The sequence below is a fragment of the Hippopotamus amphibius genome, chromosome 1 (assembly GCF_030028045.1).
Source record: "Hippopotamus amphibius kiboko isolate mHipAmp2 chromosome 1, mHipAmp2.hap2, whole genome shotgun sequence".
NCBI classification, from domain to species: Eukaryota; Metazoa; Chordata; class Mammalia; order Artiodactyla; family Hippopotamidae; genus Hippopotamus; species Hippopotamus amphibius.
In genome coordinates this window covers 22,172,482-22,190,018 of record NC_080186.1, presented here as the reverse complement: position 1 = coordinate 22,190,018, position 17,537 = coordinate 22,172,482, and the positions used below count along the sequence as shown (strand labels likewise).

The window sequence follows — 17,537 nt, the reverse complement described above, 5'->3', positions numbered from 1 at the left end:
ACTAAGGCAGAGAGAGGTTAAGTGGTTTGCCCAAGGTCACAGGGACTGCAAGTGGTATCAAGATTCAAACCCAGGCAGTCTCAGTTTAGCAACTACTAATGACTGCTAAGGCCTACATGCAGAAAAAAGCTAGAACCTGTTCCTAAAGTGTACAGGCAAGTACGTTGCAACCTGAAGTTTAGCAAAGGGTGTCACCTAGAATGCTCGTTGACAAAACTTTGCTTCAGCTATACTTGGACACCAGCAGAAATGATATATTTCCCAACTCTACACTAATTTACACTAAAAACACTATTCAGACTTTACCGTGCATCTACCATCCAAAGAGCGTTTATGTGGGAAGGACAGAGCTAACCCTGGCAATACAAAGGTAGAGGACCAGTCCACTTCCTAGTTGTAGATTTTGGCATTTAGCCTTTCTCTTCCTGGGTTTTCCCATCAAAGCAGAAATTAATACCCACCTCAGGGTTGTGATTGACATGCCAAATGCTTACCTGGCACAGGTAAGCACTACAAGTGTTACTAGGTAACTTAGATAATGACATATATAGCCATACTTAAAGCAACTGAACAAGCCCTCCCAGGTTCTCCAATAAACATGGCTACAAATGCTAGCTCCTATTCTTTTACCCTCTTGGCCCTGAATGCTATAAAATTGTACATCTGGTAATCCCATGTTTGGGGTGCAACCCACCAAACCCCAAAATCTCCCCCTTAAAACCTGACCCAATGGCTTCTAAATGGGTTATTCCACCTCATCACCTTGTAAAATTCACTTACCTTCTACATGGTTTCGTGCTAGTCCCCATCCTTCAGGGCCTTAGGACATCCCCATGCCAGCAGCCTGTACGTGGACTTGACAAAGTTCCACTGTGACTCAAGCACACCCCAACAGCTGTGACACTGGCACCCAATCTTGTACTTACCAATGGTCACAAGTGATCAGCATCAAGACCTCTCATTCAACACTCACGTCCACTGGCCTAATGTCTAAGTCTATAAGACCATACCTTAAATTATTAATACAGGGCTTACTCAAGCTTTTAATTTGGCCCTATTTACAACTGATTAGGAAACATGTATTTTCCCAAGCAGTACACAAATGCCAATATTAAACATAAGAGCACAGGACCTTTAATTAGTGCAGAATTATATCAGGTATTAACTGCTTAAACAAGCAGTTTTCACAGAACACATTTAGCTGTCATATTTACATATCAAGAACCAGAGATATTCCCTGGTGCCTTCACTGCAGGGGTCGGGTTTGATCCCTTGCGGGGGATGGGACAAAGGACTAAGATCCTGCAGCGCAAAAAAAAAGACAAAAAACACAAACACACCCACACAATCATGTATATAGTCATCTTTATTATAATTCATGAGTACATCAGAAATTGACATGGATCTCTTTATTAAGACAGGTAGATTCTCATGGGCATCTGCTTTCCACTTTTAAGAAAATCCATAGCTTACTTGAGAATGGCCACTATCTTAGTGTCAGTATACCTCACATGAAACCTGAGAGGGTCTCTTGGGCCTTCCAGGTCACTATACTGTTTGTTCACTGACCTCCCCACACTCAAGAGTCTTCTGGAATTCCTTATAAATTTCAACACGCACCCAGGCAACAGAACACTATTACTCTGCTGGTTTTTAAGGTGCAGTTTCAGGGTTAAATACTGCCCAGGCTTGGACCCTAAAGCATTCTTAACCACACGTCAGGTGACGTTCCTCTTCTCTCCTGAATGAAAAGAACAAAAAAAAAAAAAAAAAAAAAAATTACATTCATGCATAACAATCTTATTTCACTTTTAAATTTTGGAATATTAGATGTTTCCTGCATGGTTTGTCTCCTCAGTCATTGTCCACAGGACTCTGAGAAGCTGTAGGAATATGCAGGTGCAGACTCAAGGCCCAGCTTCATCTCCAACGTTGTGGAAAGGGACTGTACATCATGGGGCAGAGCCCTATGCTCCCCTATGCCACCTGGACAGAGCCCGGGGAGAGTGACCTCCCGGGGTATCCACGTCGGAATGTCTGAACAACATTACAGTAAGTCCCCTACATATGAACAAATTCCATTCTGAGAGCAAAGTCCAACAAAGTTACCATAGGCACCCAATTAATACAGTCGGCTATACAGTACTGTACTGTTAATAGGTTTACAATACTTTTCTCACAAATACATAAAAAAACAAAAAATAAAGGAAACATTTTTAATCTTAAAGTACAGTACAACAGCTGGCATATGTGGGCTGGCCTGGAGTGAGCAGCGCAAGAACAGTTACTGACTGGAGGAGGGAGACAAAGTGGGAGATGGTAGAGCTGAAGGATCAGCAATAGGAGATGGAGGGCAAGCTGCAGTTTCACTCATGCCTGACGCTGATGGCACAGGTTCTGGTTCCTTGCTGAATTCAATTCTATCTACCCTCTTGAAGAAAAAATGATCCAGTGATGTCTGGGTACTGTCATAGGTGACACGGTAGCACTGGACCACATTCTGAATGGCTGCTGCAACTTTCGTGTACTGTTCTACACTTGGGTCCTGTGCCTCAAAAACAGTGCCTCCTCAAAGAAAATCCCCTTGCCATTTTCTGCATCATGAATCTCTTCAATTTTTCAGCAGCACCAGTTACATCACCACTGCTTTAATGCTTGCTTCTGGAAGATACTACACTACTGTACTCTATACAGTACTGTGAAGTACACTAAAGCACAACCACTTGTAGAGGATGCATGTACGTGACAATGTACATCAGACACGTGAATTAACTTATGATTGGATATACAAACACATTTCGCATCTTAAGGTTTTCATGTGGAGGACTTACTGTACCCCTATTTTTAAGAAATTTCATGTCCCCTAATTCCATACTACATGTAGACTTGAGGGAAATTATAAGTCCACCAGGATTAACAACTGTTTTTAACAAATTCCAACAGTTATTGACTACTTTATGCTTTACCTACTGTAGTTACTGTCACTGTGTAAGTATGCTGGTGTATGTGCCCAATTTCACCCCCAACATCGTAGAAACTGTACAAGAGACCAAAGCCTTAGCTCCCTTGGAAAGACAGAGCGTACACACGTTATATGGCTCACATGACAGCTTTGCTGACTTTGGTTAAGTCATTCAAAATGTCAAAATGATCAAAAGTCTTATGCAAAATGTTGGCAGACAAACACTAATAGGCCAAAAGGAGCTGTAGATTTACTTACCAGGAATCAAGTTATTTGGAATCCCAAACGAATGCTGCAAAACAAGACAGATAAGAGCTTAACATAGTAGTACACCAAAACTGACTAAAATAAATTTTTCAGTCACTTCGAATCAACCTAGATTCAGATAGGTTGCTCTAGAGAACTGTATCCTGCATGGTTTTTCTCCCCAGTCATTGTCCACAGGACTCTGAGAAGCTGTAGGAATATGCAGGTGCAGACTCAAGGCCCAGCTTCATCTCCAACGTTGTGGAAAGGGACTGTACATCACGGGGCAGAGCCCTATGCTCCCCTATGCCACCTGGATAGAGCCCGGGGAGAGTGACCTCCCGGGGTATCCACGTTGGTCACTATACTTTAGAAATACAAGTTGATAACTACTTCGCAGCGATATCCATGAGGGAGTAGATCCCAAACATCCCATAGTGTCAAGAAGAGTTGAGCTCAAGACTAACCAGCAGACACATCAATAATCTGAATTTTCAACTAGATACTCCAAAGACGTCTAGGCACCAAGACACGTGATTAGCTTGCTGCCAAAAATAGCACACGCACAGCCGTTACGGCACCAATAAAAGTCTCCCATCTTTAACCCGATCATCTGAAATCAATTACCCCAAAAGAAAAAATAAGTGGCAGAATTATAATTAATCTGTTTCTGAAACAAACTCGGAGAAAACTGGAACAAAATGGCCTAGATTCAACTCCAATGCAGACGCTAACGCGCCTCCTAGTAGGCAGCATGAGAGCGCAAAAGGCAATAATGAGGGCGGGCGCTGCGCGCTTACCTCGTGGGCGCGGAGGCTGGCGCTCTGCAGGCCTGGGAGCTCCGGCGCTAGCGACCCTTGGTTACAGCAAGACCGGCCGCCCGCGCGGCCTCCCGCACCTACACCAGACCAGGCCCCGTTTTTGTGAGTAAGTGTGCCTAGCACGGACGCAGAAGATTCGGAAAGATTCGAAATAGTATGAGTCCCACAGAAGAGGCTGACTGGAGCAGCCGGTACCAGACTAAGAGCTGAAACAGCAAGCGGTTAATCGCACTTACCTAGTACCGCGACCGCGGCGCAGTAGTGTTTCCCGAAAGAGACCTAGCGCCTCCGAGGCATCGGTATTTATAGCTCCTGAAACCCTCGCAAGTTAAGAAATGTCTATTGCGCCTGCGCCGCGTCATGCGCAGTTAGGGAAGTAGAAATTCGCTAAGGGTGCTGGGAATCCACTGCCGGTTAAGCCCCACCTACCTGGCTCAGAGGCATCTCGCGATACTAGAGACTTCGTGCGGGACCTTGAAGGAGCGTGCAAGTTACAGAAAGTGAGGATTTTAAGTATTTAGGCGGAGAGGCACGTGCTGGATCGCGTGGGGACGTCTCTAAGATCAGTTCACCAATCTGGAGGCTATGCCGTTAAATAAAGTCGCCAAAGCCTTTGGAGTAATAAGTATTCAGAATAGAAAAAGGCATCTAAGCTTTGCCTGAAAAAAAGAAAAGGAAAAGGCATTTAGAGAAATGCAGAATCTCAAAAGGGATTGAATCTACCCTGTCAGGTGTGAAATAAACATTTGATAAATGGCGTTGGTAAATAAGACGAAAGTACTGAACTGTACACTTAAAAATGGTTAAACTGGTAAATTTTATGTTACACGTATTTTAACACATATAGACACAATATAAAGAAGGCAAAGAATCCTCAAGATAAATGTTACATGTGAAATGTTGCAGTGTGATAGAATCTCGAATATATGTTAGATAAATTGATGTAGAGCCATCATAGCTCTCTATAACGAGCAGAAACATTTATGGTGTTCTTCCTCACATAAGACTTTGTGCTCGGTGCTTTACATACGTTATTTACCATCACAACAATTCTAAGACATTGGTATTATTATCCAGGTTTTAAGATGCAAAACAGCCCCAGAGCAGTGGTTCTCTAAGTGTAGTTGGCAGACTCGGGGGTCCCTGAAACTCTTTTGGGGATTCATGAGGTCAAAACTATTTCATAATACTACTTAGACTTTTTCTGCCTTTCTCACTATGTCGACTGTGCACTGATGTTGTAAAATGAAATTGTGGGTTAAACTGCTGGTGCTTTAGTATGTTTCAAGGCCCTGTCCCCAAACTGTACTGGCGGTTGTATTGTTCCTCAACACAAATATACAATTAAAAAAAAAAAAAGTCAGTTTCACCTAAGGATGTCTTTGATGAAGTAAAAATCATTAATTTTACTAATTCTTGCCTTTTGAGTATCCATCTTTTTAATATTCTATGTGACAAAGTGAGATGTACACACAGAGCACTTATGCTGCATACAAAAGTACAGGGCTGGACTTCCTAGGTGGTGCAGTGGGTAAGAATCCGCCTGCCAATGTAGGGGACATGGGTTCGATCCCTGCCCCAGGAAGATACCACATGCTGCGGAGCAACAAAGCCTGTGTGCCACAACTATGGAGCCCATGTGCCGCAACTACTGAAGCCCACATGCCTAAAGCCTGTGCTCTGCAACAAGAGAGGCCACCACAATGAGAAGCCTGCGCACCACAACGAAGAGTAGCCCCCACTCACCGCAACTAGAGAAAGCCCATGTGCAGCAACGAAAACACAACCAATAAAATAAATAAATAAATAAATTTATAAAAGTACAGGGCTGATCTGCAGGAAAAGCACTTAATGCCATTGTTTGAGTTGTGAGCTGAAATAGCCACGTTTTTTCATGGAACACCATTTTACTTGAAAGAATGACTGATATCTTCATCAACTATCTGTCTTGTGTGGGACTGGATTGTGTTCATTTACTTCAACCAAAACAGTTTATAGTAACAGATTGAATGCAAAAGCAGGTATGAGAACTGAGTTGCTCTTGTAGGGATGTAAAATAGTATGGAAAACAGTTTGGCAGTTTATTAGGAAACTAAATATGCAACTAACATACAGCCCAGCAATTGTACTTGTGGAGAATTCTCTCTTAGAAATAAAGATTTAGGAACTTCCCAGGTGGCATAGTGGTTAAGAATCTGCCTGCCAATGCAGGGGACACGGGTTCAATCCCTGGTCTGGGAAGATTCCACATGCCATGGAGCAACTAAGTCCATGTGCCACAACTACTGCTAGGCTCTAGAGCCTGCAAGCCACAACTACTGAGCCTGTGTGCCACAATTACTGAAGCCCACATGCCTAGAGCCCATGCCCCGAAACAAGGGAAGCCATTGCACTGAGAAGCCCACGCACTGCAACTGAAGAGTAGCCCCGCTCTCCGCAAACAGAGAAAGCTCGAGTGCAGCAATGAAGACCCAATGCAGTCAAAAATAAAAAAAAAAAAAAAAAAAAAAAAAAGAAATAAAGATTTATGTTTACCCAAATCCTGTTGATAGCAGCTTTATTTATGATAGCCCCAAACTAGAAACAACTCAGGTGTCCTTAAATGGGTGAATGCTTAAACTGTGGTCTCCATATCATAGACTACTGTTCAATAATAAAAAGGAACAAACTATAAATAAAGCAACCTGAGTGAATCTCCAGAGAGTTATAGCTAGTGAAAAAAATCCAATCTGGAAAAGCATGGTTTCATTTATAAAACATTTTTGAAATTACAATTACAATATTATACATTACAATACATTTTGAAATTTCAATATTTGAAAAAGCAGAATTTTTGTCGCCAGAGATTAGGAAAGTGGTAAGGACAAGAGGGTAGGTATGCCTATGCAAGGGCAATATGAGTGATCCTTGTAGTGTTAGAAATATTGTGTATCTTGATTGTATCAAACTCAATGTCCTGGTTGCGATACTGTAATACAATTTTGGAATATGAGGGAAACTAGGTAAAGGGTACAGAAATTCTCTGTATTATTTCTTACAGCTGCATATGAATCTACAATTATCTCAAAATAAAAAGTTTAATTAAAAAAATGAAAAAAAAGCTGAGTTGCCTTTGATTAAACCAGATAGTAAAGAGATTTGCAAAAAATGTAAAACAATGTCATTTTCTCTATTTTTGGAAAATAATTATTTTCATACAAATATATTATTAATTAACATATAATGGATTATTATTTTGAAGTGTATCATAAATATTTAAAAATTTTCTGTTTTAATCTTAGTACAGTAAGTATCAATAGATATCACCCACAGGTACAAAGTTCTTTGGGATTCTAAGTAATTTTTTAAATTGTGAAGGTGTCACAAAACAAAAATGTTTGAGAACCTGTGGTTTAGAGGAAGAAAGACAAATAATTCTGCTACTTTCTGGTGATATTACAAGTATTCAGTTGCCTTTCAATCACTCATTCAACATTTACTTAGTGGATATGGCTTAATTTGCGAGGCATTGTAATAGACACTGGGGATTGAGATGAACCACTTTTTCTGTCCTTGAGAGCTCACAGTGGGGGAAACAGACATGACAGCAAATCATACTACTACTTGATAAGTGCTGTATGGCATGAATAATGTATTCTGAGGACAGAGCAACTGAACAATTGGCTGAAGGCTGAGAGGGTTTTCCTGGGGAGTTAAAATTTGAGCTAAAACTTGAAGGAATAGTAAAGGGGTGGAGTGTGGATGATGAGAGCATTCCAGGTGGAGGAACTAGCAGGTCTGTGGTCTCCCGGGAAGGGTGAGAAGTCAGCTTGATTAAGAACACCAAAGGGGGGGGGCTTCCTAGGTGGCGCAGTGGTTAAGAATCTGCCTGCCAATGCAGAGGGCATGGGTTCGATCCCTGCTCCAGGAAGATCTCACATGCCGCGGAGCAACTAAGCCTGTGTGCCAAAAAAATAAAAAAAGAACATCAAAGGGAGAACTGCCTGGGCTTTTCATGAGCCTGAGATTTAGGTAAGAGCTGCATACAAAATATCTTGTGGTCCAGGAAAAGTTTACATTTTATCCTGCAGGTAAATAAGTTTTGAAGTAAAGGATTGCTATGACCTTTGCATTTTTCTTTTTTCATTTTTTGGCTGTGCTGCGTGACATGTGGGATCTTAGTTCCCAGACCAGGGATCGAACCTTTGACCCCTGCAGTGAAAGCATGGAGTCTTAACCACTGGACCATCAGGGAAATCCCTATCTTTGCATTTGCTTGTTAGAAAGGAAGCTCTAGTAGCAATACTGCAGGATACATTGGAGAGACTGGAGGTTATAAAGTCCCATTAAATTATGTTGGTTTTGGGGGACTTCCCTGGAAGTCCAGTGGTTGAGACTCCGCCTTCCAATGCAAGGGGTGCAGATTCCATCCCTGGTCAGGGAGCTAGGATCCCACATGCCTCAGTGGCCGAAAAAGCAAAACATAAAACAGAAGCAATATTGTAACAAATTCAATAAAGACTTAAAAAAAATATGTTGGCTTTGAACTTGAATGGTAAACAAGGCAAGAGAAAATAATGGAATTGAGAGACATTTCTGAGGTAGAGAATGCAGAGACTTTATCGTCCCACTGGGCCTGCGAGGTAAGAGAGTAACTTGCAGATAACACCAAAGTTTCAGATTTGGGATGCTGAACATATCCTAATTCTGATAACTGAGAAAGCAGGCGGCAGGGTTAGCAAGTATGGTCCATATAAGTTTTTGTTGTTGTTAAACTCATTGTTCATTGAATTGTGAACTGCTGTGAACATGGCTGAAGTCTGAAATTCACTCATTCCAACCCCTCTCTCAGGAACCCCTTGAAAAGGAAGCCTAGAGGTACATACCTTGGGAACATTTAGGTATATATGTGTAAAGGGTAATTGGATATAGGGTTGGACTCCAAGCAACAAATCTGAGTTGTAGATAAAGATGTAGAAGTTGTTAAAATAAGAGTGGTGACTGAAGTTACCTTGGGAGAGCAGGTAGAGTGATGAGAGGATGTGAAAACCCAACATTTAAATGGTGGGCAGGGAAGAAGCTGGGGGAACAGAGGAAGCATGACCAGAGGAGAACCAGGAGAGTGAGTGGTGTCTGAGAAGCTAAAGAACTTTTAAGGATCAGAAAACGGCCCAGAGCATCACATGCTGCAGAGGAGTTGGATACGTTTCAAGCTGAAAACAGGCTTTGGATGTGGCAGTTAACTGAGAAGACACTGGTAGCCTCGGGGAAAGCCACTTTACTTTGGGTTTAGTTTAGATTTTAATGAGTTGAGTGAACATGGCTTTAGAAATGGCAAACAGTATGTATAGACCAGAGATACTAAACAAATGTCAAGAAATCTGTTCGGTATACATCTGCATTGCTTCTTTTTCCTCTACCTGTCACTCATTTACCTCAACTAGTCGGACTGTACGGAAATTTAAATTATTTATTTATTTATTGGCTACGTTGGGTCTTCGTTGCTGTGCACAGACTTTCTCTAGTTGTGGTGAGCTGGGGCTTCTCTTCATTGTGGTGCATGGACTTCTCATTGCAGTGGCTTCTCTTGTTGTGGAGCCTGAGCTCCAGTAGTTGTGGCATGCAGGCTCAGTAGTTGTGGTGCATGGGTTTAGTTGCTCCGCAGCATGTGGGATCTTCCTGGACCAGGGATCGAGCCTGTGGCCCCTGTGTTGGCAGGCAGATTCTTAACCACTGCGCCACCTGGGAAGTCCTTAAGTTCTTTAATGTTAGAATAGATTATGTGAAGGGAGTATAGGAAAAGCAGGAGATAGAAAAACAGGGGAAGATTGTTTTTCATGGTGGGGTAGGAAGGAGATAAACACTGATCAAATGAATAAATGAATGGTGTGTGTGTTATCTCCTCAGTTCCAGATGCAGAGAAGTTGAGGGTATTTATTCCTGTCATATGACCTCTATGCTTTATTAAGGAGGCAAACATTCTTGGGGGAAGAAATTAATGGTATCCACAGAGGAGACAGATGGAACAAGTGGTCCAGTTTGCTGGTGTTTCCTTCTTTTCCCTTCATGCCTCCTAGAGATGGAATTGAAACAGTGGTTTAGGCTGTTTTGGTTTCAGCACCTGGCTTTTCTCTGTTGTACATTCTCATCTTTTATAAGTACACTTCCTATCCCATTCCCTCACACTCACTATCCTCTGGACTTGCCCTTTCTGATGGTGGTTTTCCAAACCCCTCTCTCTGCAATTGCAGTCCTCTCTCTCCTGGGGTACAGTAATCAAAATCCATAAGGACCATAAATTCCTTGTTTCAGCAAAACTGGGCAATGTGCACCTCCAAAACACCCTTCCAGAGACAACGTGTGGCCTCAAAAGGGTAATGGCAGTTTGAGGCCTCTTTGGAGAGCTAGAAGGAAAACATGGGAGCAGATGCAGCCCAATGACACGAGCAGTTCTGACTCATGGTTTCTCTTAACCCTTGGTAAAGGGTGGTATGCTAATTAAGGCCGGCGTCTGAAGTGACAAGTAGAAAGTGAGTCATTGGTAGGGCCGCCTGGATTGAAACTGGGCTGCTTGCCAGGAGGAGTACATGAGCTACAAACTGGCCTATTGTGATGTCAACCTGAGATCTAATTATATTTGGTCCGTAGACAGTAAGTCCTTGTAGGGACAATGGATTAGGATGCAATTGCTTTTCCTCAAATATATGTAAAGAGTAATTACATAATTTGCTTTGACTTTGGGGAGGTGACTTCACCTCTCAAGTTCTTTACTGGTGAAATGAGTGTACTTTCACTTACCTCCCGGACTAGGTGAGGTGAATAAAACCTAGAGCTGCATCTGCTACGCAGTGTGGGGCTCACAGCTGGCTTTCCTCTCTGCAGCTTATTCTTTTTTCACAATTGTGTACGAACATAAACATCACTGATCTTCATTTCTGGTTACATTTAATGTTCTTACTATAATTCCCCCCGCCCCCTCCATCTTCTTCTCATTTAGGGTGTCTAGCAATATTTGAGGGATTTTTTTTTTTTGGCTGCGCCATGCAGCTTATGGAACCTTAGTTCCCCCACCGGGGATTGAACCCATGCCCCCTGCACTGGGAGTGCGGAATCTTAACCACTGGACTGCCACAGAAGCCCTTTAGGGATCATTTTTGTTTTTTTAAAAAGATATTTTATTTATTTATTTGGCTGCATTGGGTCTTAGTTGTGGCACATGGGACCTTTCATTGCGGCACGCAGGCTCCAGAGCTTGTGGGCTCTACAGTGCACGGGCTTAGTTGTCCCGTGGAATGTGGGATGTTAGTTCCCTGACCAGGGTTCGAACCTGCATACGCTGCATTGGAAGACTGATTCTTAACTACTGGACCACCAGGGAAGTCCCAGGGATCATTTTTAAGCTACATCAAATCTTCTGAAATGAGGTGGAACATAAAAAATAAACACTACACACTGGATTAGTATAATTTTTTTAATTCTAAAATACATTAATAATTAACATTGATAGGAAGACAGATATACAATGCAATTATTTATTTTACAAGGAGATTCTGTACATCAGGGAAGCATCTTGAACTACAATACAACAGGCTTTTATTTCTTCTTTACATTATGATTGTGAATTGTTACTTACATGGAAAGAGAACACAAAATCCACTTTATATATATATATTTATATAAACACCTGAAAAGACTTGACTTCCAAAGTGTCTTGTTTCAAAAGAACATGAATGAGATGAAAGATGAGCTAGATTCCCTGGTGGCACATAGAAAGCAGAAAAGTAGCTCAGGAAATAAAATCCTGTTTCAAGCTTGGCACATTAAGGGAAAGGAAGGCAGTGACAGGGGTTTGCAAAATGTCATCTGAAGCCACAGAGGATGCTGGTATAAGCCAAATAGTCTCCAAACCAACAAGACAGAAAGGTTAGAAGAAGTTCACACTTTATGTGTGGCCACCTTATACACAGACCTCTAACAGCTTTGTAGAATTGTCACTTATCTTCCCTCAGTCATACCAAGTGTCAGTGGGCTTGAAGGAGATGTCGGCACGGTGTATCTCCATAGCCATAAAGCACTTGACAATTACTGAGAAGTCTAAATACCTCCCTATTCTCCACAAAGGGAGAAGATACTACCTTTAAAGGTCACTTCAGCTTTGTTTTGACCTGATACTCTGATTCTTCAGCAAATCATACATGGACACAAAAGGGGCAAAAGAGAAAAATCTACTGAAAGATCACATACAGAACAACAGGGACTGCAGAAGAAATCTATAAAATAGTCACAATTTTCTGAACATTAAAGGGAAAAAAACACATTCATTAGTTAAGTAGAAACTAATTTTTTCCCTTCCATTTAGAGTGTACAGGAATTAGAGGGAAATAGTAAGGCTGTATGGTTTTCAATAAGAATTCAAGGAAAGCAACTGAATCTTCTGTTTTAGGAAATCATAACAATATATATTACATATACAAAAAGGAGTGGGGCCTGAGCCAATGCCCAGGCACCAACTGTACTGGCTACAGCTTGGAAGAGGAGGGGTGAGTGAGGTGGAAGTGCACAGAGGGTCAGCAGGAAGAGCAGTGTTGGGAGTTAAGACAAAGAGCGCAGCAGGAGAGGGCACACGGTCCTGAGGAAGAGAGAGGAGCAGTGGGTCATGATCTTGCCCCTCCTAACTGCTTCTGCGAAGACCTTTTTCTGTGTAGCACCCCACATCCCCAGGACCTTGCTGTGATTCTGGCTGCAAATGTGGGGGCTGACAGCACACAAGTGCTCCCACAGAGTTGCTGCAACTCTGCTTTATGGGGGAGAATACATCTCTTGGTTAGAATGATTTAGAGTATCATTTGGTACAACAAAAGTACAACAGCCTATACAGTTTAAACCAATGAGTCAATTTTCTGCCCAGTTGGCCTTTGCCTTTTTTGGTTTTGTTTTTACATATAGAAAACATATCTGCTTTCTCATTTTCCCAACTTGGAATCTGGTTGAAGCTCAGACTGTTTAATGGATAGGAAAAACATAAGTTCCCATCATTTCTTCAAAATTTCTTTCTTTAAAAAAAAAAAGTCAGAAGAATGACTTGTGCCAAAAGGAAGAACATGTCAGATCCTGAGCCGCTCTTGGACTGGACTGCCTGAAGAGGACTGTACTGCTGTGTTACAAGAGGTACAGCGCAATGCTTTCAGCTGACATGCCAGTGTGGTATGAAGGCCTCCCCTGGAGGCAGAGGCCCCCTTTCCCAGAAGCTTGGGGGTCTCTAGCAGGTTTCCCCCACCAACTGGATGTGATGGTTAGAATTCAGCGCCTACAGAGATGGGTCTCACAACAGGACAGGGCAGGTAAGGCTAATGGTGCCAACTGTGCCTCAGCACAGGCAGTCATCTTCGGTGAGGTGCAGCCAATGAAACTTGGAAACTGCAAGTGACTCAGAGCATCGGTGGCTGGTGAGGGAAGACCCTTCAGGTATGCTGCGATATTAACAGGTTCAAAAGCACTGACAAACTGTTCAGTTTTGCCCAAGGCAGCACATGAGGATCCATTCCAGTGAAATGCTACATTCATAGAAGTGCTGTTCACCCCAGAACTATATCCCAGAGGACTCAATTCTGGCTGTGCCGGGAAGTGCTGAAGTCCCCTCCATGTTGCTCTGGAGACTGAAGCAGCAAAGCAGCCCTGTTTTGGGGGGGGGTTGTTGAGATCCTCTCTCAAACTTCAGTATCATGGACGGTGGTAGCTAAGACAGATGATCAAAAAGAGCCGAATTACCAGATATTGTAGATTGATAGCTTTGCTATTACAGTTGACTCTTGAAATCAAGGGTTAGAACTGCACGAGTCCAATTTTATGTGGATTTTTTTCAATAGCAAATGCCACAGAACTACATGATTGAATAGATGTGTAGGAAATGGAACCACAGATACAGAGGAGCCGCATATATGGAGCGCAGCTATAAATTATACATGGATTTTCAACTGCTCAGAGGGTTGTGAGCGCCCTAACCCCTGCATTGTTCACAGGTCACTGTATTATCTTAAAAGTAATGAAATGTTATGTTCTAATGCCTCTCCTCCACTCTAATCCCATCTGACATTTCTGTAGCATCTGATACTCCTGATCCTCTTTCTTCCTTTTTGAAACTGTCTTCTTTTGACTTCTGTAACACTACCTTTTCCCTAATTTTCCCTCTTTTTCAATTGCTTTTCTTCAATATGTTTTCCGGGTATATTTTCCTCTGTCCACCCTTTAAATACAAAACACTTTTCTTCTTAAGAACTACTATCTTTTCTCATAAATTTGAATCTTTATACCTTGCTTTTCTCCCCGGACTCTAGGCTGAATACCCAACTATTGTCTAGGCAGCTCCCCTCTCCATGTGTTGCAGGCTCATCAGACAACATACATAACTGACTGTCTAGTTTGTTCACTGTCGGCCTTCCTCTCTTAGAATAAAAGCACTTTGAGGACAGGGACTATATCTTGTTCTCTGCTATATCCCAAGCACCTAGCACTGTATCTATCATGTAGTGGGTGCTGAATGTTTACTGAATAAATGTCCTAAACTGTTCACCTGAACTCATCAACTAAACAGTCCTCAAAAATCATGTTACAAATCTACGGAGTCATTTTGACCACTTCTTTTAATTCATCCCTGGAATCAACAGATTGCCAAATCTTGCTGATTCTATGCTTGAACGGCCTTTCAAACCTGTCTTCCCTGGCCTGAGCTAGCAGCATGCCCACTCTCTTAGCTGCTTCCTAGCTGGTCTCCCTGCTGCTGGTCTCTTCATCCTTCCAAATCACCTTCCACTGTTCCACCAGGGCTTGTTCTCAAACACACAGAACTCCAGTGGTTCCAATATCCTAGCATAAGAGTCAAAGCTCTTCAGAACACGACCGTCACCCATCCCGCTAGTCTCACCTTCACCACACTGCCCCAATCCCTCCTCCGCTCCAGCTACATGTTCTGTTACACAGAACAGGCATTTTCCTGCCTCTCAAAGTCTTGCTAAAGCTGGTAGTTCTGCTCACAACGTTCCTTCCTTCCTTCTTGTCCAAATAAATTCTTTTACATAATTGAAGATGCAGCCTAAAGGTCACCTTAACTATGACTTTCTTGTACTGCTGCTCACTGTGGTGCTTTACCACTAATACTACTACTAATAAAAACAGCTAACACTGACACAGCCAGGAGATGGTGGAGCTGCGATACGAAACCCGACAGACTCAGGCCTCAGAGTGACTGAGGCCTTTACCATACTGATTGTACCCAGTGGTACACAGGTCTCTTCTCAGATTAGACCGCAATCTCCTTGCTGACAAGCACGGTTTGTTATTTGAGTTCATATTACAGTGTCCTGAATGGTGTTACTACTGTTCAAAGAATCTGCCTTCTCTAATCCTGTCAGAGTTCAGTACAAAACATTTCTGTAGTTAAAATAACCATTTGTCTGTACTGTGATCGAAAAAATGTTTAAAATTTTTGCTTGTTCCTTCTTTTTATAGCAAACTGTAATTGTCATTATACCTTCTTTCATTTAGCCTCTTTTTATAAATGTTCTGAGAATCACCCAGATACTTTTACTGATTCCATTTGTGGTTGGTTGAGTCTTTAGGTATGGGGTGGGTCTTTAATCACAACAGTAATTCCAAATCAAAATGCTTCTTGGCTTGTTTCATGACGTTCATACACTAAGTTGGTAAGATCAACTGTGCCAGAAAGGACTGAAGCCAGGGAGGGCAGGCTCTTGTCGAGCTCAGCAACAGTTCCTCGCCCATAACCTGAGACAGTGAGGTGCAGACAAGACAGCACCCAGTGGCTTTCGGTCTTCATTCCTTTCCCCACAACCTGGTCATGCAAGTCAAACATGTTACTTAACCTTTTTGAGTCTATTTCCTCATCAATGAAATGGGGATATGAACACACCTGGTATGTCTGCTGCAAGGATTAAGTCAGATAATATACATAAAATGCCATACTCAGTAAGGCATGAACTACGCCTCTCAGTTCGCATCCCTTTCTCTTAATTTAGCCTTCCTGCAATTAACACTTGAGTGTTGTTCTTTTAACTATGTCATTATTAGAGTCCTTCCTAGCTGAACAACTCTGCTATGTTTGCTTTTTGGTGGAGCTCTGCTTAGCTCACAGCATTTGGGTCTTACCGTGTAAAATGCTTGCTCTCCTCATGAACTTCCATCTCTGAGCTTTTAAATTCATTTAATTCTTTTCTAATGGCGGCCTGTAGAGTAGAAACAAGAACACTTCAGCATCTTCTGTGTGTGGCAGTGTGACCTGCCATCTAGTCTCTATGGTGCTTAACTCTGTGAGGGACTGTGACCCCTGGCAGGCAACCCAGAGGGAGGGAGGAAGCCAGTCAACACACCGAGTGAAGTTCTGAGCCCGATGCTCATCACCGTGCCTCACTCCCTTCATCTCATAATAAAACCAAAATCTACAGTTAAAGCAAAATGCTTGAAGACCTCAAAAGAGATACTGTAGCTTTTATAGTTTGCACAGCATGTAAAAATGCTTTTCCTGTTATAAAAGTAAAATATGGGTAATTACTAAAATATACCATCCAAACTCCCTCCAACCAAACATAACCACTGTAAAAACATGTGTTTTGTTTCCTTCCAGATTTCTGTACTCTGTGCTGTAGCAGGGATTTCTTCTTTTTCAGTTTTGGTGGTGGTGGTGAAGTCATTAGTATAAAGTTTTGGTTTGTGCATCTTGGTATTTTAATTAGACATTTAACATTATACAAGAAGTAGAAATTTTGTTTATGGTTCCCCCTTCTAGTTAACATCTTGTATCCTTCAAGTAAAGAAAGAGAGAGAGACAAACGACAGGCACCTTGTCGGCAGGGGTCAGTTTGGTCCAAGGTTTGTCAGCTCGCCGGTCATAATCGTGAGCATCTGTTACCTCCACATATTCGTTAAACCTCAGAATCTTCCTGGCAAGTAGTTCTGCCACAGTTGGCCTCTGACTGAGCTGAAAGAAATGGAGGCTCTCAGTTCACTATGCCAGAAGTCAGGCAACAACCATGCATTTAAATCGCCTCTAATCCAGAGCTTCCACCTTTCAATGCACATCGCAATCACCTGTGGACCTTTACGTGTGACTGACCCCTGGGTCTGTCTTCAGACATTCTGGGTATCAGGAGTTCATTTGTTTGTTTTTTAAAGCTCCATAACGCACAGCCAAGCTTGAGAACCACTGCTATAAACCAGTATAATCAGTGCTTCTCAAACTTCAACATGCATATAAACCATTTGGGGATGTGGTTAAAATGTAGATTCTGGCTAAGCAGACCTGGAGTGGGGCCTGAGATTCTGCATCTCTTACAAACTCCCAGGTGATGCCAATGCTTCTGGTCGGTGGACCACATTTTGGGTAGCAAAAAGGTCAGGGCTACAAATTCATATCTAATACATTAGAGAGTGAATATATTTAATATGAAAGCAGTAACTATTTTTTTTAATTTTATTTATTTATTATTTTTTGGGGGGTAGGCCAATGAAAGCAATAA

General features: G+C 42.1%; 1 protein-coding gene, 1 long non-coding RNA gene and 2 other non-coding genes across 9 annotated transcripts in view; all 4 read right to left on the bottom strand.

Annotated features, from left to right (window-relative positions):
* Positions 1-1,351: 1,351 nt before the first annotated feature.
* LOC130858388 (uncharacterized) lies at positions 1,352-4,369 on the bottom strand. Its single transcript, XR_009055072.1, has 3 exons — positions 4,266-4,369; positions 3,221-3,254; positions 1,352-1,741 (listed from the first exon to the last, which is right to left on the bottom strand). It is a non-coding gene; the product is annotated as an uncharacterized LOC130858388 (long non-coding RNA).
* LOC130842963 (small nucleolar RNA SNORA73 family) lies at positions 1,829-2,032 on the bottom strand. The gene has a single exon (XR_009050654.1). It is a non-coding gene; the product is annotated as a small nucleolar RNA SNORA73 family (small nucleolar RNA).
* LOC130842965 (small nucleolar RNA SNORA73 family) lies at positions 3,364-3,567 on the bottom strand. Its single transcript, XR_009050655.1, has one exon. It is a non-coding gene; the product is annotated as a small nucleolar RNA SNORA73 family (small nucleolar RNA).
* A 7,100-nt stretch (positions 4,370-11,469) lies between the features above and the next one.
* Positions 11,470-17,537, bottom strand: part of PHACTR4 (phosphatase and actin regulator 4) — a 104,853-nt gene continuing 98,785 nt past the window's right edge. For all 6 annotated transcript variants that reach the window (XM_057702363.1, XM_057702373.1, XM_057702356.1 and 3 more), the window contains 3 exons: positions 16,862-16,999; positions 16,171-16,247; positions 11,470-13,744 (listed from right to left, as the gene is read on the bottom strand). In XM_057702363.1, coding sequence (XP_057558346.1) covers positions 13,729-13,744; positions 16,171-16,247; positions 16,862-16,999 — 231 coding nt within the window. In that variant the 3' untranslated portion in view covers positions 11,470-13,728. The remainder of the gene's footprint in view (positions 13,745-16,170; positions 16,248-16,861; positions 17,000-17,537) is intronic.